The 23,949-nt window shown below is 45.7% G+C and overlaps 1 protein-coding gene across 2 annotated transcripts in view; it reads right to left on the minus strand.

Annotated features, from left to right (window-relative positions):
* adam12b (ADAM metallopeptidase domain 12b) overlaps nt 1-23,949 on the minus strand; it is a 46,697-nt gene that overhangs the window by 2,157 nt on the left and 20,591 nt on the right. Inside the window, exons 4-22 of one of the 2 annotated variants that reach the window (XM_057047036.1) lie at nt 20,807-20,885; nt 19,381-19,457; nt 18,927-19,116; nt 18,107-18,172; nt 17,511-17,582; nt 17,043-17,212; nt 16,485-16,569; nt 14,821-14,969; nt 9,658-9,835; nt 8,650-8,739; nt 7,768-7,963; nt 7,565-7,673; nt 6,917-7,115; nt 6,431-6,508; nt 5,155-5,263; nt 4,709-4,895; nt 4,458-4,566; nt 2,624-2,875; nt 366-538 (exon numbers count right to left, since the gene is read on the minus strand). In XM_057047036.1, the coding sequence (XP_056903016.1) occupies nt 366-538; nt 2,624-2,875; nt 4,458-4,566; nt 4,709-4,895; nt 5,155-5,263; nt 6,431-6,508; nt 6,917-7,115; nt 7,565-7,673; nt 7,768-7,963; nt 8,650-8,739; nt 9,658-9,835; nt 14,821-14,969; nt 16,485-16,569; nt 17,043-17,212; nt 17,511-17,582; nt 18,107-18,172; nt 18,927-19,116; nt 19,381-19,457; nt 20,807-20,885 (2,568 nt within the window). The remainder of the gene's footprint in view (nt 1-365; nt 539-2,623; nt 2,876-4,457; nt 4,567-4,708; nt 4,896-5,154; nt 5,264-6,430; nt 6,509-6,916; nt 7,116-7,564; nt 7,674-7,767; nt 7,964-8,649; nt 8,740-9,657; nt 9,836-14,820; nt 14,970-16,484; nt 16,570-17,042; nt 17,213-17,510; nt 17,583-18,106; nt 18,173-18,926; nt 19,117-19,380; nt 19,458-20,806; nt 20,886-23,949) is intronic. The other variant, XM_057047037.1, reaches the window with a different exon arrangement.

Consider the following 23,949-nt stretch of genomic DNA (forward strand, 5'->3'; position numbering starts at 1 on the left):
TGACAACCAGGTTTAGTATTTGTGAGGTTTCAGAGAGTTTACCAGCCGGCAGAATCAGGTAGATCAGCGGTGAAAGTGAAAATAAAAAAAAGAAAGCTGCACATGTTTATTTACATGGAGAGCGTTCAAACCCGGGTCACGGGAGACACGTGTGGACATGCTTGTTAAGAGATGGGGAAAGCGGGCCGGCTGGAGGCTGACCTCCAGCACGTTTGATCAGAGGAAGCGTGTTAGGACAAGGTGTAAGCCGCCCATACTGAGTTCAGCTTGTCTTGTTTATCTACTTAAAAGCAATACAATCAATCACAGTTGGTTTCCCACAAAAAAGGAAAAAGAAGTTGAGAAGCAGATTTACCGCCACCCACCTGCTGGGTAAAGGCATGGTGGGCGCAGGCCTGGGCACAGTGGGGATCGGTATAGGGAGGGGCCCATTTCCAGGAACGTGGGTCCCTGCGGTGGTACCGCGACCCAGGCGAGCGCTCCTCCCCAGTGGGTCGGCAGGGAGAGGCTTCTGTGGGGGACTGGGTTTCTCAAAGTCCTGAAGAAGGAAGCACATATCATCAATGATTACCGAGGGATTTGCTCACAATATTCACAGTTAACGCAGTACTTGTAACTAATCCTTCAGAACTACAGCCACATTAAAATGTGTCAGGAATATTTAAAAGCGGTCACGTCATAGAGACGCGTGTCGCTAGAGGGCGCTGTTTCGTCAGCCACTTCCACTGCTGATAGAAGATGACCATCTCCTCCCCCTCCTGATGCTGCTGCTGCTGAGTGAGAACACAATCTCATCTGGATGAGGTGCCATCATGTGTTACTAATCTACAGCGTTGAGGTGCAGAGGTGTTAAATATTTGCTACCACAAAACCAGAATATATTGGGTTTTGTCTCCACCACAACCTGCACAGATGAATCCAGGAGGTGCTTGAAAAGATCAATTCATTTAGTCTATTGGTGAACGTACACATTTAGAATGTTGAAAAGTTTTACCCGCCGGACTTTATCATGACAAACATGACTTCACTCCAGCTCTGAGGATTTACGCCCTTTGCTTCCATCTAAAATAAATCAAAAGTTTTCGGCGAAGGATTCCCATCCTCATCTTATGCCTGAATGTTTTTGGACATAAAGTGAATTTTGATGTGTTAGTCGAGGCTGAATTCAGAGGCTGAGTTGTTGTTTAAAAAAAAAAAAAAGTCTGCATAAACCTGACAGTAAGAGGCAATTCATGCAAGATTACAGATCATTAACTGAAAGAAAGTTTGAACAAAAGAGTAAAATTTTGACCCAAAAAAGCCCGAAGCTCTTCAGATGCAGTTAGGTGCCCCACAGAGACTGAAAAGTTACGACGCTTTAATCAGAATGAGCTGCGTGAGCCTCAGCAGGTCTGTGCTAACTCTGAATCTGATTTAGGGTCCCGTGTGAATACTGTTCCTATTTGGGGGTAATAAAATGTACACTGCGGGAGACCCAATTAGATAAATCGGGGTGAATATTAAATGAAAGTTGTGGAGTACTTTGAGTACTTCACAGACTTCCAGAAAGCGCGCCACCCGCCAACACAAAGCGCAGGTTGGTGTTTTGTTTTTGTGGTTTTTTCCCTGACAAACTCCCACATGTGTAATTTATGTGCAGTATAAAGACGAGAGTGTATTTCAAAGACGTGGACGCGACGCATCTATTCAGACGCAAACACAGCAGCGGGCCCGGGTGTGTTGGCAGGAATCCTCGCGTTGTAACCGGAGTCTTGGTGCTGTTCACATGCCTTAATTCATAATGAAGGATCGCACCGTCCTTTGAGGCTTAAGAAAGATGCACGAGCCCTGCGAGCAGCTTTCACAATCCACCGAAGGATGAGAAAAATGGCTGTTTATATACAGTCACAGCTATATTTTAAATTCTGCAAATGATGGCTTTTTTTTTTTTTTTTTTAAAAAAAAAAGCACATTTACCTCCCAAATGTCTTTGTGAGGAGCTTCTAAACAGGATCCAACATTATTTACTATGTCCTTGAGCCACATTAACATCAGGCATGTTTTCTTTCTTTCCTTGTTTTTATTTTTTGTCCTACCTCATCATTAAAACCACTTTTTATCCCCCCCCAGAGAAGGGGGGAAAGGTAAAACAAGACAGAGAGAGCCGCTTTGAGTTTGAGGGGTGTTTGAAATACTTTCCCCTGTGTCGATATACACTTAATAAATCTGAACAAAAATTCCATTATCCCTTCCTGACTTCATGCACACATGCCGAATGCGTTCGCCCTGCCTCCGTCATCTCAGCCAGATGAGCTCACAGTAGCCGATGTCTTTGTTTGGTCAGGACAGTATGCAGCCTGTTCACGAAGCAAAGGGCGGCCTTTCAGCTAATGTGCACGTTTGAATCCATCAGCGAATGACGTCTCTGTCGCATAAAAATCTGAAGCTTCCACGAGTGGAAAATCCCCATTAAAGATACATTTTGATGCAATAATTTGGTCAGAAATGAACATCAAGGTTCAGTATTGATTGTAAGAGAGTTCAGGGTCTGATGTGAATAACGCCTCTCAGGCCGTACCCGTATTTATCAACGGCTTAATCATTTACGGCGAAGCCAAAAGACACAAACTACAGTAACACAAACCTGGTCCAGGCCGTACGATGGCTGCCGTCGAGGCAGACTGAGGAACGGCGGCACTTGAGTCGGTGAGAGGGATGCGGCGGCGAGCGGGACCCTGTGGTGGGCTGGGAGGGGGGGCAGGGTGGGCTGGCCCACGCTCAGCGACGCCGGCATGGGGCCGCTGATGTGCAGCGGCTGGTAGAGTGGCAGCCGGCGCAGGCTGTGGGAGTGGAAGTTGTGCGGGGGGAGAAGAGGCTCGGCACTCAGCAGAGATGGCTGAGAAGACGAGAAGAAGGTTTATGACGTCAGAAATGTGCATTCCATTAATAAACATCTGAGGAGCCAGTCGGACTCAGTCTGATGGACGATATGAACATTGTGTTGAGGGAACTTCCCTGGAAACAGACATTAACCCTGAAAATGTTGGCGTCTTCGGGGTTAATGGTATCTGCACAGCTGCACAGAACGTATACTGCAGACCCAAAAATAACCTGGATAGACCCTCTCCTATTAACCTGGGGGAAGACGCTTTACCGCTACTCACCCTCTCCGTGTATCTAAATTCAACCAGGGACGGCAGGAGCATTCCTGGATATGTTTTATGCATGGTTTCACCTTTGCATGCCAGAGCGTTCAATTTAAAGATGCAGCGAGCGGCAAACACACAGCACCCGCATAAATGTCCCCACAGAAATGGGAGGTTTAGGCTTCGTCCTTGTGTCTGGCCTCAGCAATTCCCACACTTTTGCCAATCTAATCTAAGATTATTCATAATCGGCCGCACCATTAATCAGGTTCAAGCGTGCAGAGGGATGCACGTGTTCCCATCCCAACCTGCTGCTGCTAACCCACTGTGGCACATACGATCAGCTGTTTTCATTCCATTCTTGGCAGCTCATTCAAAGGTTTGTGCAGTTATATACTGTATGTTATATATGTGGTTTCTCTGTAGATATTTAGGCCATCTTTTATCCTTCACTTCATCAAGAGCAAGCAAATCTGCATGAGAGGTGATGCCTTGAATAAATTAATGTGCATCGGACATGTTTAAAGTTTCTAACTTCACAAACACCTGCAAGGATAAGGACTGAGGAGGAGCTCTCGCCTTCCTGGAATGAAATGCAGGATTCTTCCACTTGAGTGATGAAGCTCTCATTAATATGATATAGCTGATGTCAAACTTGGCCATAAAGCTAGCAAACACAATTATTACACACGATGTTAACAAAGCCAGGATCTGAGCACATGTCCAGACCAGCTGTTAGCTGTTAGCTGTCGGCTCCAGAGCAAACCAATAACACCTAAAAAGGCCAAAAACCATTTTGCTGTCAGACATTGCGCGCAAACACACACACACACACACACACACACAGAACTTGGAGCGGAGTCTGCGAAGTGATCGTAATAAAAATGGACATCCTGTTTCAAATGTTGCTCATTTTTCTAGAGCAGAAGCAACTTTTCATACTGGTGCTGCAGATACAGCCAGTTGTGAACGCAAGCACTTGCACGTGCACGTGCACACACACACACACACACCACACACACACACACACACACACACACACACACACACACACACACCACACACACACACACAGAACTTGGAGCGGAGTCTGCGAAGTGATCATAATAAAAATGGACATCCTGTTTCAAATGTTGCTCATTTTTCTAGAGCAGAAGCAACTTTTCATACTGGTGCTGCAGATACAGCCAGTTGTGAACGCAAGCAGGTGCACGTGGCACGCACGCACGCACGCAGGCACACACACACACACACACACACACACACACACACACACACACACACACACACACACACACACACACACACACACACACCGGGGCAGGGACAAACCTTATAAATGTTGGCTCCGGAGGGTTTCGGAGGAGGCTTGCGCTGTGGTGTGGGCCTGTATGTGGACTGAACCCTGATGGGGCTGGTTGGCCTGTTGGCCTCTACAGATCTATAAGCACAGCAGATAAATCCATACTGCAGTTTGCTTCGATGAGCATATCCACATCCAGGGATTCGCTAAGCTTCTTTGGCAACAACCTTACTAATTTTGATAAATATATCTGAATAAATAGAGAACTGAGGAATCTCACCTGAATTTCTCCAACGTGCTCTTCTTATTGGCGAAGAGGAGGCGCAGCAAAGTCTTCCTCTTCACAAAGACGGCGATGGTGACCGTCAGGAGGCTGGCTAGTGTGATCAGTATCGCCACGGTGATGACCGCGCTATCAGCTGATGCCACATACGACAAGACGCACATTAATACACATGCACGCACATCTACAGCACACAGGGGTGACAGGACACGATGCAGAGAGCGTTTCAGCCAGGCTCGCTCAGGAAACATTCAGGAGCATTTCTTTGCTCGCTCATAAATCAGACGACAGCTCAGGGTTTGATGCGGCAGTCTGCATGTACTGGAGGTAGTAATAACGCTGTAATAACTTCATAAGTCAAGAGAAAAACGTAGCAGGGGCGACCCTGTGGCTGCCCTTTGTTCGTCTGTCCAGATAAAAGAGGCAGCTGCACCAGCCGGTACCTGCCAGTCTCATGGGCCCGCTGTCGATGCTCCCTCCAAAGCCTTCCCTCTCGCAGAGCGGAGGAGCCCAGTGGGCTTCGCAGTGGCAGTTGTTCTTGTTGTTACACACCTGCATAAAGACAGTTTCATGGTCTTTTACTGGCCCGATGGTTCCATCTTGTCCCAGAGACGTGCACCTGGTTCACCTTATCCCCAATAATCCACTCTATCAACACAGGAATGTCCGTGCAAGCATGTGCGCTAAAAGTCATAACCTGCAAATTATCTGTCCTGGAGAATTCTTTAGCACACGTTTCTAATTCAGGAGGATCCCCCAGCCTCCGGACTGAGGTGAGGGAGGCGTACAGGGACTCCTGCAGCTGCGGTGGATTAACACTCAACGGGACGGGAAGCCAAGTGCCTCCTCTGTCTTCACGCCGTGGACACTCCTAATAACACCGATGGGGTCAAGAGGCACTCGGGGGCTCCAGAGGAGGTGTGACATGCAGATGTTTTGTGCGCGTGTGGGACACATCATCCATCTGGGATGGATGGGATGACATCATCCATCTTTTTTATGTAAAACTAGGAGGAAGGTAGCTGACAACAGGGTTTACATTACAGTGTATTTTGTTATTAAGAGGTCAAATTGTAATAAACCCGTAACAAATGTTAAATGTGCCTACAGGCTACGGAGATATAAATGTATAACTCAGGTTAATTTACTGGCAGAAAACAATTTTCATTATTCAGTATAATGAGAAAATCACCACTGTCTAGAGCGGAACACGACAGACGTAAAAATTTAATCAGCTGCAGCTTAAAACGTCTCACGATACGTTTATGACCTTTGGCTTCAACAGGAAGCGTTGTTGTGTGACTTCAGAGTCTGCTTGGGAACTAAAGCGAAGGGAAAGCTGATTACATCTAATACTTCAACATCCGGGAAAACGGCTGCGACGTGCCGCTGCTGTCCTTCAGCCTCGCTCGCTCGCGGTAGAGATCACGTGCTGCACCACATGTGCGTAAACAAACGACGCGGCTAAACGGAATTGATTTAACCACACGGGGACAATGAAGACTGATCATCCGCAACAGTCGTAGCTGAGTAGCTGCCACAGCTCGCAGACTTTGCTGTAAATAAGCTGCCGCTCTGCTATTGTGTGCAATTATGGCTCAGCCAGGCTTAATTCTGATTGTCATAAAGTGACTCAATTGGAATGAAGCCATTCTGCTCTTCCGCAGTCATAATTACAAACTACAGTAAAGGTTAAATTAACAGCGGATCTGTACTCACCCCACGTCCATTGCACTTGCCAGAACATTCATGCACGCCGAAGACGCTGACGTTCTGGCACTGTCGGTTCAGACACACCTGGAAGATAAAAAGGGTCAATAAGCAACAGGAGAAATCCCAATAAGAATTATAAATACTGAAGAGAAACGTGTGCAGAAGGGTTATATCTACAAAGCTCTATTGTCTCAGAGTGGATTTATGGAAATCTATTAATTTCTCATGTCTGAACCTTACTCAAAAAAGCCATCAGAGCACTGTTATCTGATTTAACAAAATGGGTAATTATAATATATATCAGATATCACATCACCTCTGAAGAGGCTCCATTGTTCCCACGAGAAAGTTGAAATTGAATTGACAGCGCTAATAACAGCAGAGTCCATTTATTAAGACCCCAGGTCGATCCCGGTCATCACAGCTTATAACCAAACTTTATTGCAGCTAAAAAAACCCACAATGCCACCTGAATCTACACTGTACGCTCACCAGGCCGTCTCCACACTTGGTGCCAGCCAGGACCAGTCCGGGATCAGGCATGTCATCGCCCAGGTAGACGTGCGTTCCTCGGCACAGAATGCGCCCTCCTTCTTGTAGTGGGATGTTGGTTTCGATAGAAACAGCATTCGTTCCAATCACGGGCCTGTTGGCGCCTCCCTGGCACTGGATTTTACCGCACTTTGCGTCCCTGTGCGCGACAAACGCAATTAAAAGGTTGCGAGTGGACACAAAACGCTCAATGGAAACAGCGCTTGGACACAAAGGCCCGTCAGTCAGAGGCACCGATAAGGAACTGCAGGGAGGGATGAGAGGCGGCCGCGGAGGGCCGCGTCGCTTCAGTCCTCCAGTTATTAAAGCAATTACATCAGTTAACAAAAGGCTTGATTACACAATTCACCCAAAGGGGAACATCTTCAAAACAATTAGCCAACAAGACGAGATGAAGACTTTCTAGAACGTAATTAGCCGCTATCTTTCTCAGATTACATTTCTCACCCACATTGGTCTTTGTGTGGAAATGCTGCGTGTCAGCTTCCACAAGCTAATGAGGGTTGCTAATGATGCCACTTAAGTTAATTGGCTGCGTGCTACCCACTAACTTTGCCGCGCCCCCGCCGCCACCACGCAGCGTCTTACCTGGCGTCGCATTTGGCAAAGGAGCCTTTGGTGTCTTTTCCACAGTTCCCATACGGGTCTCCTGCGGAGTTGACGCGTTCAAAGCATATCCCAGGGGCCGGTTTCGCACCTACACTCAGGCACAAAAAAGCGTTTTTGAGGCTCATTTTCTTTTATTCATTTCCATTTTAAATGAAGCGGTGACTGGTGAGCGTCTGATTTACCTGCCCCCCACAGGGTGATGCACTGCTGCTCGTGAGTCTGGCAGATGCCGTTGTAGCAGTAGCCTTCCACGCTGTGGCAGGCGTGCCCGTCGTGCAGGTAAACGTTGGCGGGGCAGTGAGGGCTGGCGCCGGTGCAGAACTCGGGCAGGTCACAGGAGTTACCGGACTCTCGGCACAGGGTGCCAGCCGGTTTCAGCTGCAGATGAGGACAGGAAAGACGTCTCAGATCTGGCAGCGCTGACATGGACGGTCTCGGTCCATGGACAGATTCTACTCCGACTCCTACATCTCTAATTACGATGAACGGATATATTACTGATGTTAATGCTGTTGTCCTCTGTATATATCCTCCTGTCCATCTCAGGGAGATGGATCCCTCTTCTGTGGCTCTCCTTCAAGTTTCTCCCTTATTCTTAAAATTTTCAAGTTTGTTTTTGAGGCAACAGTGATTTTGGGCTCTAAATAAACCTGACTCGACTTCACTGTATATGCAAAGCAAGCAAGACGTCTCCTTTAAGGACGTAATTAACACACATGTAAAGTGACTGATTTCTGAGGGAGATGCTTTATTACCAACCCTCTCCAAAGACAGACTTGTCAGTGCTAATTTTAATAACTTAGAGGGAAGTAATTTTATGTAATCTGTACTGAGATTTGAAAGCTGCATATTAAGGTAGAGTTTAAATGAACAGGGCGGGCTTTCGTTATTACCAAAGGCACATTAGGCAGTCTCAAGACTTACTAAAAGAGCTGTTTCCAATTACTGCTGCACGTCACTTTGGAAACTGCTCATAATTGCTACAGCTTGGTGCAACAGAGGAAATATAGGTTCATCGCGATGAGTGGAAAACACAAAGGGAGGGCCGCAACGCAACCACGCACCTTACAGTCGTCGCAGCACTGTCCGTGGGCGCACACGGCGTCTCCCGTGAGGGTGCAGGTGGTGGCGTTGCAACACGGGTTCATACACTCCTGCAACAGAAAAACACACCGCAACAGGTAAGAGCGGGCCAGCTGACCTCCTGCCTGCCGTGTGCGTGTGGGAGAGGGTCCTTCTATGTTGATCCTAAACCCTTGAGGCGTGGAGATATATGAGCTGTTCATATGTTCTGGATTTGGGACTCGTGCAAAGGGGTGCGTTTGACACAACGATCCATGTAACAACAAAGTGGGAGTCATGTGTTTTCACTTGTGAGCTGATCCCAGCAGAGAGACTCAACACTTCAGATAGTCTGGCTGTTGTTTAGAGGAGAAATAACATTACATTCTCTTCAGGTGAGGCAGTGGGTCAATACCTCATTTAAAGTTACCGTTGGTTTGTTCACAACCGCACTGACACGTTACATGAACATTAATGTGAAAATCACACATTCCACATTATTATTCAAATCAGTCACTCATCAAATCACCCAATCTGCAGCTGCCCTGAACTCAGAGTGAAACACATGATTCTCATTTAGCGGCGTGCACGTGTGTGGACACGGGTGGGTTCGGACACAGAGAGCTTATTTCAGGCTTTTCTTCTAGTCTTGTAATACAGTTTGATCTGGTCCAAGTGGCCTTCAACAAACACATGACATCACGGCCTGTTTGACTGATCAGCACGTGTTCTGGGTGTGATTCGTGTCAGATGCTTGTTTTGGACTCGAGCAGCTTTTTGTCTAACTTTGGGTTTGGACTGAATGTTAACAAAGTATGTTCTAAAGTTTAGAACATACTTTGTTAACATATCAGTCCTGATTCCCAAAAAATAAAATATTGATTCTCCCTCATGCATTTTTTTTGTTTTAGGCTCAAATAATGTGTTCTCTCTCAAACTTCTCCATGCTCACAGGGAGCAGAGGAGCGGACAGTTAAAGCTGGGATGTGGAGTTCTGCCCTTGAGCTCACCTCAGGCTCCCCGCAGTCACACTCTTCTCCCTCCTCCACGTAGCCGTTGCCGCACTTCTGGCCCCCGTAGAGCACCTTGACCTCGGGCATGTTGTACAAGCACATGCCCACGCCTTTCTCCAGACTGGCGGCCAGGTCCTTCTTACTGCAGGTACTGAAAACAGTGGGGAACGGGTACCTACGAAAAGACCGAGCAGGTTGGACTAAGTGGAATGACAGAGCTGTGGAATTAAGTAAAAATGTGCACGTTGTACCGACATTGAACGAGCTGCACTTTACTTACTTTCCGTCTTAGTTACATAAGTCACCCATCAAAATTATTTTTTTTTCTCTGGCAGCTACATTTTACCCTGACAAGTGCTGCAAACTTTGAGGAGCTGACAAGAGCCACAATGGCTGAGAAGGAAGGCTGAATATGTATTATTAGCTGTACAATGCACAATCCAGGCAGATCTGGAGAGCTAACGAACATGTCCTTCAAAAAGTGAAGTAATTTAACTTCATTTAGAACATGAAATGGTATTTTAACCCATCATCCACAAGAGAATTAGTGCACCTCCTCAGAGCACCTCCACTGAACACACTGAACAGAGAATTCAACGTCTGGTGTGCAAGATTATCTCAGTTTTAGGGAATAAGATGTTGGGAAAAATGGGTCCAATGGAACAACCTGACCCAGTATGGAGAATGCTGCTGCTGTCTGTGCAAAATATCTTTGACAAAAAAGAACTGCACACTGGGTAGAAGTGGATGTGGCTGCTGTGTGGATGAAGCTGTGTTCTTAGTTGACAATAAAACTCTTCTGACTGGGGATTGGGCATAATAGCGAAGGCCAGAAATAAAGTCATCTTTAAGTACTGCGTGTTTTCCCTCCTCCACAAAAAAGTTGTACCATCTATAGTCTGTCTACTGTGCCTCATCTGTCTTAGTTATTCCAGTATTAATGTTTTCACCACAATAATCACATAAATACAGATGACGCCCCTGCGCGGTGGCGGAGAACCGCACAAAGCAGAGACAGCCTGTCATGCACAGTGTGGCTGATAACACAGCGCACGCATGCTTTCGAGTTACCATGAAGGCGAATTACAATAAACACAACAGTCATTGCTCATATAGAGCGCCCATGCTACATAGATGCAGTCACATGATCGTTGATTGACAAGCATGCCTTGCGTCACACAGTAGATATAGGGGATAATGTATAAAATAAAACACTATGCACAAGTAAATGTCACAGTGAAAAAGCAATAATGACTAGATGTCCTTGTAAAGTCAGCTTGTTGTAATTAATGTATGTGTGAGCTCTGCCTATTTCTCTTCTACCTGTCCGCCCCCCCTTCTCCTCCATCTCTGCCCAGCCGGCCTTCAGCAGAACGGTCCCCCCATATGAGCCTGTCCTGCCCAAGGTTTATTGCCGGTAAAGGAGAATTTTTCTTTGACACTGTTGCTTGTCAGCACCTAGAGACAATTTTGATTGTAACTGACGCTATATAAATAAAGATTGATTGATTGATAGGGACCTTTTGATTGATAGATTGATAGATGAGCTTGAAGCTAAGACACGATGATGCAGTGATAATGAATTAACATGGATTTGATATAATAATTGAGCTGCATGTTGCAGGTAATGCTTGTGAGGCAGCCTCACCAGAATAATGCACACACACTATATGACTGAACCCCTGCAAAGTGATGCACGCACTTACGGTGGATCTATGAAAAGAATGCTATAAGACACAAACTCATTCATCTGATAAAGCAAATACATTTTACACACTGTGGCTGTTAGAAACTTAGTCCATCAAAACCCTTAACTCTGCTTTTATACAGAACAAATGCTGCCATTCAGCTTCACCTGCAGGAAAATAAGAACTCAATTTCAGAAAGAATTTAAGTGTATCACTCAAATTTTTGGAACGAAAGCAGACGAGAACCTGGCCTGAGAATAATAGAGTCTCAAATGAGTTTGAACCATAAAACAATTGAAGCCCCTTAAATCAACCCTCCAGATGAAGATGGAGCCAGACGTGTGCAGAATAACTGAAACCGAGCCAGAACTGATTCTAACAAACTGGCATCCAAAAAAGCAAAACCTGCGATAGGAAGATGAGTGAAATGCTGAAAGCAAAAATGTGCCCTTATATGGATCACTCCTTGATATTTGAAAGCATCTCGGAATTTGATTTTCCAAACGAAAGGTTAAATTGTCGTTGTCAATATTAGTTAAGACTGAAACCACCCTAATATTAGGCTGCTGTAGGTCCACATCCACATGCTGTATTATCACAGCTGAAACCAGGCGGCTGCTGCGCAGTGCAGGAAATTAGACGAGCAGAGCGTCTCGGCTTCTCTGAAAAATACTGACACAGCCCCCACCCCACCCCTCCGGGTGTAATATGCTGAAGTGCGACTACAGTATATTTGAGGTGCGGAACAGTTACTGAACACAATATTTAATTAGCATCCGGCTCTGCTGCCTGAACAGAGAATACGTCGCTGACTGAAAAGTCTCCTTATTCTAGTGAATCCTGCAGTCACCAGCGAAACGAAGGCCGACATTATCAGCTGCTTCAGGGAGTTCAGTTACAAAACACTTCCACCGGAATACTCAAAATGAATGATTTAAAAGGTTTCTTGTAGTTCTTGCAAGATCGTTGTCAAAGCTAAAGGAGCGGGGATTTACGGGTTGTTTTTTGGTCTTTATCAGACGCTCCCTGTTCCCCCAGACACATGCTTTCCATTAGAGGATCTAAGTCTATTTTCAGTCGCTCTTTGTCTCTTCCGCGGGCACAGAAATGTTACTGAACCATGATTTTCGCAGATTGATGAGTGCTGCCGGTTTTGAGGTTGAATGAAATAAAAATAAAAAACCACATAACAACAGAACCTGATATCTTTTTAAGCATAAGTCTAAGATCTAGTCTGTCCAAAGGAGCAGACAAAGAGACTGAATAGGCAGATTTTATGCAACCCTGTAGGGGAAAGCGCCCTCCTCCCACTGCCTGAGGACACAGAAAAACAACTGGTCTGCAGATTTCAGGACGCAAACACATTGTATCGAGTAGAAAGCCAATAATGCAAAATAGACTTGGCCCTTCTTACTTCAAAACAGGTCATTTTGAAGTAAGAATTGGGAGAATGATCCAGAAGAAATAATCGTAGCTGTGGTATTTAATACACGAGGATGAGTGTTGATGGCTGCAGAGAAGAAATTAATATCCTGAGCACACTAACTGACCTTTTAAAACATTTACAGCACACATTTATCCATCCGTGAACTACAGCGTTCTCCCCAAGATCCAGAATTCCTCAGGAGAATGGCATTTGGTTACCTCCCGTTGCACTGATATAAAAAAAGTCACCTCTTGGCCTTTGTGTCTGGTCCCAGCTTCACGCTGGGCTTCATCTCTCTTCCCAGCGGTGCATATAGACACAGGAAAGTTGCTTTGAGCTTTCTCCACGTGTTTTTGTGATGCAACTCTTAGCTCAACTTCTAAGATACCCCCCCCCCCCCACTTCAAAATGTCCAAAACGTCCGTTCCTCCGCCGCCGTCTCCTGAATTTCTCCTCACTATTATGACACAAGTCTGTCGTGGCTGTCAAAAATGTCCGAGCGCAGCCAAATGATTCCTTCATACTCATCCTCGCTCTCGTTTGTGGCTCACATTTACCTCTCTTCCTGCTTAGCCGCTGAGGGAGATGAAACAAATGAAATCAGTGCTTCTTGCTCTGGTTCTCCATCCAGGCATAAAGCACCTCTCTGTGGATCCCTCTCTGTGTGTCCCGGCCCTGATTACAGCTGGCAGCGTCACTGATAATCACGTCATTTAGATGCAGCGTGTACTCCCCTCCATCAACAAGCTGAAGCTACGAGGATCCTGAACGCGGCTGAGCGAGCCGGACCGCTCTGCAACGGCGCGTTTGACATTCTCTCAGCATCTCTGCAGAAGGTCAAAACGGGTCGCTAAAATAAATATAAGGAAAATCCAGATCTCTGGCGGGGGAAATGAGGTCTGGATTGGTTTGCAAAACGGCCAGTTCTGTCAACAGCGAAATGCGGAGTCAGGCTGACGGGTCGGGGAATTCAATCTTCGGGAGAACTGGTTACGACGCGGGTGAACTGGGGCTCATCTGTCCACGTGGCAAAAAAGCTGCAGCAGAGCTCTGACTGCAAACTGCAGAGATGTCTCCTACACAACAAGCGGATTCAGCTGCACCTTCAGACTATTGAGCTCACAGGTGACCTTGGAAATCTATAACCTAGAGTTTGAGAGACAGCATCTGTGCCTCCAAAGTACTGCAGCGCTGATGGCAAAACACACAAACACCAAACCGACAGCAAGTCGTAGGCAGTGGCGGCGCAATGAGCTCAAACCTTGTGAATTAACCCACTCGGGACTCCCTGCAGGGCACTTTAAGTGGCTCCTGGTTTAAATACGATTCTGGTTTACATTTTAGCTTTTTAGAAACCACGACTCAGGGCTTCTCACACAAGTGGTGGCACACGTTTTGATGTATTTACCTATTTCTACTAGATTTGAATAGAGCCTACCTTCTGTTATTATTTGATCGATGCAGCTGCAGCGTATAATTCGCAGCTTGGCTGAGACTGGATACAGTTTCCGTTTGGTTATTGTGTGATTAATGCAGCAGCTTCTCTCAGCCTTTTGTCTGCGTCCGCTTTGCAGTGTTGTTAAAAATCTATCCTCGCCACATTTATCTGCAGCCTACGGGACTCACCATGAGAGAAACCAGTCTGGAAGCAGCTTGACACTGAAATCTGTTGCTGGGCTTTAGTTTCACTTTATCTGTCTGCTGTTTACCAACAGTCAAAAGTCCATCACTTGCAGCGGCGCCGTTATCTCAGCAACCCAGACAACCTGAGTATAATGTCAGAGCAGCTGCTTTAGGCGCTGGCCAAAGTCTCTGTGTGTTTGTGCGAATGTTTCAGCCTCCCTCGCACAGTTGCACATAAACAATAGGACATCAGATGAAGATGACTGCATTGCTATAGGAGCTTTATCATTTTCTGACTGCCCAGACTGAAAGAGAAGAGTTCACAGATGTGTGAAACAGGCATTTAAATTGGCTACAGCAGAGAGGAGAAGCCTAAAGACCCAGTTTAGAACTCACATCTGAAACCTAAAACCCGAGTCTCACCCCGTTGAGGGAGTCATGATGCAACCTCCTCGGTCCACGGTCATCCTGCAGCCGCATCCACGCTCCGGGGTGTCGTGATTCATGCCAAAATTGTGTCCCAGCTCATGTGCCAACGTCACAGCTGCACCCAGCGGGTTCTCCGAGTGATCCTTTGGTGGGAAGCAAAAGGGAACATTAGAGCATGTAAACCTCTTACATTCTAATATATGTGAGCCGCTTTTCACTCACTGTGAAAACAAACCACAATGAAATGCAGTGAAAACATAAAAATAACCACCGAGTTTTCCAAATTCCTGTAGATTTCCTAAACAGTTCTGCTCTGCCCCTTCATCCATCTTCTATTACCCAATCTCCTTTTGGAAGCCCGACTTCATCTGCCATTCCATTACCCCTGCAGACCCAATCAGAACTGCTGTGAGAGGAGACAAACCTCCATATACCCACTGCTGTCTGACACGGTGCTGCGGTGATAAGTAAGGCAGGGGCCGATTACTATGGAGGGAACGTTTCAGTTTCATCCAAATTTAAAACAGAATGAGGGAGCGGCGAGCAAGATGGGACACAGACCAGGGACGTTCCGAGGGCTCCTGAGGATTAAATTAATAAATAAATGTATTCTCTTTAAAATCATTGTACATTTACAATATATTGATCACAAGCTCGCATCTTATTAAGAATGCAGCTCTGCAGTATATAGTTCGTGGCTGCTGGGCCAATGAATCTGGGACATTACAGGACCCAGCCAAGAAATAGTTCAACACATAACCACCATAAAACTCAAATACTGTCATGTTTAACTGGGAAAATAACTCACAGGAATGTTTTGCTAAAAAAAAAAGATATGCTTCGGCATCGCAGTTCAGTACAAACCCTTCAACGTTTAAAGACCATTTACTGAAAGAAAAAAACCCTTTAAGTTGGATGGTGATGCATTTTTTTGAGAAATGGTCGATGTCATTATGTTGTCCTCTAACTGGTCGCACATCCGGCTAATACCAGTTCAAGCCATCTGCTGTCTGGCAGTAATGGGGAAGACGGACATCTGGAAAGAGCATCACTGTGGTCAAAACCAGCAGAAAACAAAATGGTTATTGGGGAATGAACATCTGGGCTGTGATGGCCTTAGGCAGATAACCACTTAATGATTTGGCAGGGGCGTCCGGGGCACGAGGGGGTGCAAGAGCCCACCGGGCAGCAAAATGGTGCGGAGCTGCGGTGGAGCTCTGGCAGGAACAAAACTGCATTTTTGACTGCCTCCTAAATAATTTATCACACATATGAAAATGCTGCAGCCTTTATTTACCCCCGGTACCCGGGCAGCCAGTTCAGAAATGCCACAGGGAAGCCTGATTGGATGACTGGGAGCACTCATATGACCTTACAAGGGTGTGTAAGTGTGTCCAACCCTCTTCAGGATGGATCTATACTCATTTCTTTGTCGGTGCGGGTGTTTGCAAAATGGGCCAGGAGTGCTAAACAAAAGCCAGAAAAAGTAAATGGACTTTAAAACCGCCATGAGCTGCCAGAGCTGTCCGTGTACAAACGTGCGGCAAACAAGAGACCCCCCCCCCCCCCTCGGTGTAAAGCACATCTGGATTGCGTTAGCCGGCGGAGGTTAGATGAAGGAAGAGAACCTCGCTGGCTGTGGGAGGGCTCGGACTCACCATGACGATGCCTCCGGACTGCTCCACGGTACACATGCTCATGATGGGCGCCATGCCGATGGTGGTGCCCTGGAAGTAAACCCCGCTGCAGGGAAGATGTTCAGGACGTCAGGCAAGGGAAGACAACAGCGAGGAAGAAAGAATTCACAACCATTTTGAGCAGAAGCCCTATGCATAGATTCAAGGCCTAAGAAACTATTCTAGGGGTCTCAAGCTCCTGCTGTTTCTGAACTGTAGACCATTTTTATTCTGCTAAAGGAGTAGGATAATGGCACGAGTGATGAGTAATAATGGTGTTTTCTGCAGGTTTTCAGAAGGAAGAATGGAAATATTAATTGGATCAATTTTCCACAGGCTTTGAAAAGGCAAAATAATGACTCATGTGATCACTAATTTTCCAATTTGACTGTGAATGTAAAAGCAGAGTCATCCAAATCCTTTGTAAGAACAGGGACTCCAGGAAGCCCAAACAAAGAGGATTAATTCTAGTCAGAACTTTCTGCAGGGAAACTCATTGATGGTGTCACTCAAAACATCCTCCTGCTTCCTCATTTCCACCTTATGAGCTGAGCGTTGTCATGAGGCCTCTGGGGCAGCAGTTTGACTTTTCTCCAGTCGAGGAACTCGTGCAAGGTGGCGAAAGGATCCTGGGTGACGGGACATTTATCAGAATCACTCCACACCTCCAAACCCACCAGAGCCACTCGGATGTCGAGGGGTCTGTAGAACTGAGAGGAGCGAGAAAGATAAGTTAAGAAGGTGAACCTGAAAGGATTTTTTAAAGCTTTGATTAAACTGATTTATGTGATCAGAAAAGGTCTGTGCTCGGCTTTTGTTAATCTACAGGACGACTGTATCTGATTGTCACCGATCCTCGGGACTGGAGAAGGTTTTAACTGTAGGCATTTTTTTTTCAAACTCAAGCATTAATACATCAAAGAGTCATCTCATTAATCTCTGCTGCCAGCGGAGATTAATGAGATGACTGCAGAAAGACAGCGGTGCAATTGGGAGAGGATATTTCACCTTGTCCACATAATTGGCTATTTCTGCCAGTCTCTGCTTCACTTTCTCCACATCGCTGCCTTGTTTCTGAAACTGAGAGCAAAAATACAAAGTAATCAGCGGCTTGAATTGGTACATTTGAGCAACCGTGAGAAGCAGCCGTGCATCACGCGCAGTGGTGACGAATGGCCGCCGAGAGCAGGTGCTCCGGTGGATCCAACAGCCTGCAAAGCAGATTTAGTCCATTCCCCCTCCTGTGCATACACCTGCGTTTGGCTTCTGGCAGCACATCTCATATTCTCTCTCTCTTTCTTTTCTTCCCATTCAGGTTTCTGTCATTAGCAGAGGGATGTAAAGGAGCAGAACCCCGGTCTTGACAGGAAACATTTCTCTTTCCTTGTGGCTTTTTTCCCAGTTTCCTGTCTGGTTCACCGGGGAATTGTGCAGCATTTCCTGTTAAATCTGAGCCTTTGCCACAAGACCACACTGCCTGTTACATACTGACCTAATTCTGGAGCCCCGCGAGGACCTGCTTTACTATGATTCCAGTTCGGCGTGCTTTTATTCTTAGCTTTACCTGCTCTAATGTATCTGTGAAGGCGTGAATGGTGCTTTACCTCTCTGTTGTCTGCAACAATGATCAGCTCCACATACTTGGTTGTCCTCTGCGCGTGCCTTTTTTGCTGAGGGGGAAATACAGAAGTTCAATATTTGTTGATATAGTTATTTAAGGCTTTAACATTTTCTTTTTTTAAAGTAATAAGCTAGTGGGTGGAATGAGGGCGGCACTGACCCTCATGTTCCCACTGCCATACACTATTTTTTGCCAGCATGTCAGCAAACCTAAACCCATCACATCCACAGAACGCATGAAGCTATTTTTAAGAGCAGCTGAGGTCAGTTACAGTGAAAACAGCCAGTAAAATGTAGGTCTCGGAATCTTTCCTGGGCAGAGCAACAAATAAAAGCTTCCTCCGACCACCAGATACACACGGTGATCTATAATGGCCTCAAATGTCCCATCAATGCAGGTGAAGCTCCTCTAAAAGTGTGAAGCTTAAACACTACTCAAGGGTACTTTTTTCCCCAGTTTTACTTCCTGACGCAAATGGACACTTCGACGCTTGGGAATAGTGGCAGATGGAGGCTGCACCTGCTTGATATAAACCAGTGGCCAACCCTGCGTGGGCCCTCGACTTTGGGCTCTAAGTGCAGATAAAATGTGTCAGGTCCAAGGCAATACCCTCTGGGAGAGGATCCAAGCTGGCAGACCTGCCAATTTGATGGTGTTGGGTCATTTGCCCGGTCTTTTTTATTAACCACAGAAATCAAAACAAAACCAAATCACAACCTGACCCAGATGCAGCACTGAGACTCCACCGCTAATAAAAAAGCGATAAAATCCAGCTTAATAAAATCAGACATTGCTGCCCTTACCCTTGTGTGGAAGGAGTGGAAAGGGTTTTTGATGTGGTTTTCAAGGGGGACAGAGGTCATGTTGTAGCCGTGGCCGCAGTCTCCTTGGGTCAGTCTGAGGTTTTCCACTCGGTAAATGAAATGCACATCGCTGTCGCGGCCAGATGCCGGCTCGATGACAAGAGTCCTATTATCGAGCACGATGACGCCTCTGCAGAAAGAGCAGCAGCAGTTGGACTAGAAAAGCTAAATCGATGCTTCAAATCAGCTTGAGTTCCCTGTGACCAAATGCATATGTTAAAATGCAACATTTCTTTATATCTGTGGGCGATTCACACCAACCGACCCTCAACAGGTTAAAGGATGACGAGCTGCTGTGTTGATCTGTGATTTCAGTGAATGTAAATAGAACATTACGCTTAAAGGGCACCGTCGGAATGCTTCCTGAATACAAAATAATGGTCGCATTTCTTACCGAAGGCCCGAGCAGGTGCTGAGGGTCACGTCGGAGTTGGGATGTGCCTGCACCTTTCCGTGGTAGTAGCAGTTATTCTACGAGAAATCAAATGTTACATTTAGATATCTATTCATTCCATGCTTTCCCTTTCCACGATCTTTCCTGGGACAAACAATTCTCCTGAAATTAATGACATTTACACAGTTGAAGGAAAGCTGACAGTCGTTTCGAACATTCGTGGGAAGAATCGCTCACGTCCATCAACTTTTACTCAACACGAGGAATTTTGCTGAGTAGCCGTGATGGGGCGGAGCTTCAAAACACAGGAGGTTAAAAATAGAGCAGCGACAAGGTTCTTTGCTTCCGATGCGCCTGACCTAGATTACCTCACCTTTCATAGGAGAAAATGTCAGGCAGAGCTGATAGTCACCAATTATCCTCAAAGAGGCTGAAATGTTCTGGAGTAGCTTTTGATTGCTTTGAGAAGATTTCCTGGAGCTACAGTCGTTATAGCGGCAAAGAGGTTGAACCCAATTAGGTTATCAGTGCACTTTTAAAACAACAGTGTGGTTCCAAAAATGAATTTGTAAAAAATGTAATGATGGCAGAGCTGTAATCTGGTTGGGGCTTAATCTCTTTCCGGTTTCACGTCTTTTGTTTGACGATGCTGATTTATGTGGCAGCAGTGCAGCAGCAAAGTCACGACGCGTTCAGGTTCTTTGGTTAGAAAAAAAGCAACAGTTTTGCAACAGCTTGAGTTTAAGACAGGATGCTAATTTGACAGGCTGATGGCAGGCCTGTAATATTCTCCCCCACAAAATTAGCAAGACGGGACAGAGTTGAAAACAGCGTTTGCATAACTTTGCGAGAAATAGAGCTGCCAATCATTGCTGATGGAGCTGGAGGAGAGCCTGTCACGCCGTCCCAGTGCTGTTCACTTTCAGCGATTCCCCTCCAAAAGAGAAAAGAGAAGAGAATCTTCGCCGGTGGCGGCTGTGTTTCCAATAAACCTTCAAGCTGTTTAACTCAAAATTACGCATTTCACATTTGTCTTCTTGTCACAAGCCACATAAACAAGCGCCTCAGTGAAGGAGTCTCTGTGTAAAGTGTTTCAAATCCACTTTCTTTTATGGTAGACGATGCACTTCCTACCACCAGTGTGCACGTGCAGGAATAGGAGCAGATCCGACGCTGAAAGTGGGTTTGATCCCAAAATCCTGATGGTGGTGTTGGCTTCAACACACACAGTCTTTATAAAATGCAGCTTATCATCCAATAAGCCACATAATTCACATTCCACTTGGCCCCAGGCCGAGGCTTTCACATACACAGCCACAAGGAAATACAGACAAACGGAAACCTTATACTGAAATATTTAAATTTCTGCACCAGTGCAGCCTGACTTTGAACCATGAGTGTCAAAATGGCTTGTGAGCCAGCTTACCGTGACATTGTGGGCGCTGGTGACTGCGCTTCCATCCTCCCGGTAATGTGTTTCTGTGAAATGGCTCGCAAAAAGACCCCTAATAGGAGATGAGGAGGGAAGGAGAGAAGAGAAAGAGACTCATCAAACACCCGGCTATTACCTCAGCGCTGCGATTCTGAGTGGATTAAAAAGAGTCCGAGTTTTCAAACTAATAAGAAAACTCTCTTCTTGGTTTCCTTTTATGTAGATTAAGTGCTGCTACGGAGGATTTTGGGGATAACGTGGATGAAGTGCTCGGAATTCTCAAGCAAGGATGTGCTTGTGCTTTTCTCTTGATTTCTCAGGTGATGCGAAAGTGTCCTTGACTCCTGGTGCAGCGTGACTCAAGAAAATTCCGCAGAGGTCGTTTTATTCTCCACGCTGTGTAGCATGTGTGAGCGCGATGATCCTACGATAAAGGTCGCGGATGAATGAGACCCACCGAGGGCGCTAAAAACTCAACCGGGTTTTTATATAGTGCAACATAATGGAGAACATTTATATCAAATCAGAACAAGGTGGGAGCAAATGAAGTCATTAATGTGTCTTTCTTCAATAGTTCAGGACCTTTAAATTGCTTCTCTGTACATTTAAAGTTCAGTTTTCTGACCTTTTAAAACAGGATCAGTCCTCTGTGGCCGTCGCCTTACCACATTTAACTTCATTAAATACTTATTACCACTTTAATGTGGCTTACCATGCCATTAGCAAGCTCTGAACCAAATCTGATAAGCCAGCAGCCAGCGAAGACTTTAAAGAGGCCCCGGTACGTCTCATTAAAAATGGACACATCAGAGGCTCACGGATGCTGCATGGAAAATGCATCCTTTAACTTCATTTGGATGAGAAGCAGCCTTTGAAAAGTGATAATCAGAAAGAATCGAATTAAACCTGCGTGGTGGTTTGTGTCGAAAAACGAGGGCGATTTTGTTTTCTGCGCACTAAAGACGGGATTTGCATCACGTGAATGGTAATTCCAAGCGTGAGCTCCCACGCTGTGTTTTGGCGGCATTTTAGGGAAAACCAGCTTATGGCGGCCTGGCTCCGCTGCTGCACGTGATCACCAGAGCTGCGGGTTTGACATGAGACAATCTGCATGTAATCAACTATTTTTTGGGAAAATGGACAAAGGTCAAGAGGCGACGGGTCGTCTGTGGGGATCTCTCAGCTTTCTGAAGAGAGATTCTCATCAGCAAAAGGACCCTTCTGATACTGATTAGATCCGCTCGTTTCCCTGCAGCTTTCAGGCTGTGCCCTTGGTTTGTTGTCTCCCTTGCGTGTTCCAGAGAACTTTTTCTTCCTCTTTTTGGACACCAGCCCCTGTCACTCATACCCCCCCCCCCAATCACACACACACACACACACGCACACAAAGCAAAAAGTATTGGTGGAAAGTGACTTTCAGTTGCAGTCTAACATTTGGCAAGAGCAGGACGCAGTCAATCAAATGTAATCTAGCTGGAGAGCACCACATTGACCTAAAAATCACTACTGTCCTCAACGTAAATCCAATAGGAAAGGAAATTAAAAAACAAAACCCAGAGCGTCTGAAATTTCCTCAGAATTCCCTTAATTCCCATGCACTTCCAGAGCACGTTCCTGTCTTCTGCGAGCATCTCTGCTGCTTCGTTACCTGACAGCGTTTTGATGTTTCTCACGGTTTTCTCCATATAAATCTCCCGTAATCGCCGGAGTCAGTAACAACTAATTCGATGCTCCTAAGCTTATGTTGTGTTTCATTAGGCACGGATTCATTAATAGTGGCCCAGGTTAACTGTGATGAATGAGCCGCTCTTTAATGGTACCTAAGGGAGGCAGGGAAATACTGTTATTAGTCTAGAAAAATAACCCCCCCATCTCTTATTTGGCATGCTATAGTGGGTTTTATTTAAATTTACCTGAGTCTGAATGCCACATGAACAGCTTGTCACACCTTCCCTGTGTGTTGTGCAAATAAGTAGTTAATTTAAAGCACGACTTAAATTTTGGTGGTGTCATACAAGTAAATTTGTGTCGTTTATTCGTTTAAGATGAAATTTAGTTTCATTGGGTCTCATGGCTGGTTTACGCACAAGAGGTCGAGATTAGAGCAACTGTTGCCGCGTTAACTGTGTTTCAGGGAGTTTCATTTGAGCGCTGACATGACCTTCACGGACCTCCACGCAGCAGAAGGTGTCACACACTGTTTACTTGAATCGGTCTTTGTAATATCATCCGCAGAGTTCAGCACTGCGCAAATTTAAATAGCCGAGACTCATTTACATATATGTGACTTCACGCCTCATGTAATAATTCACCATTACACAAATCCCCTTGAGCATGGGACCCTTCAAGAGAATGGCGGCTCCTCGCACTCGCACGCTCTTTGCTTCCTTTGAAGACCGCAGTGATTTCTTTTAATCCGCTCGAAGCGAGCAGCCTAAGCCGTTCCTAGAGTCGTGGCCAGCGAGAGGGGGAAAAAAAGGACGATGAGAGGAGAGGAGAAACTAAAGAGGTGTGGTCGACAAATCTAATTCTATTTCCACACACAGATGCAGCCCAAATTGATTTACATACAGCTCAATGTCCCTTTAGCTTAGGCGTGCATGCAGTATGCAAGGCTAGCAAGGCCAGCAAAGTGAGTGGGCATTTCTTGCTTTAAAAGGGCTTCAATATGTTCCTATTGAAAAAAAAAAAATCTAAAGTGAATTGAAAATCAATTCAATTCAGTAATGAGAATGTTAGTTTCATCCCTCCACTTGTATGTGATAACAGCTAAAAAACTGAACCAGAGTTACTTTATAACACTGGTGTGTGCAGACGTTTAGCATGCTAATGAGCAATGGCTGCAACACTCAGATGCAAAAATCCAACAGTTAAACATGTTCAACACCACCAATTCATATATCTTAAGTAAAGTTTATGCTGATAGGAAATTCAGAGACATTGCATTCATTTCAGAAGAACCTTACCGTCTTGAAACAGTAAATATCTGATCAGATTATACGATTGATTTGTAACTTCAGAAATGTCAAAACCTGAAACCAGATCACCAAACGTCTGGCTTCCCAGGCTGAATATGTGCGATGCATCCACAAGATGGATGGATATTTTTCACAGAGTAAATATTAGACGTTGCAACG

This window comes from Takifugu flavidus, chromosome 11 (assembly GCF_003711565.1).
Source record: "Takifugu flavidus isolate HTHZ2018 chromosome 11, ASM371156v2, whole genome shotgun sequence".
NCBI classification, from domain to species: Eukaryota; Metazoa; Chordata; class Actinopteri; order Tetraodontiformes; family Tetraodontidae; genus Takifugu; species Takifugu flavidus.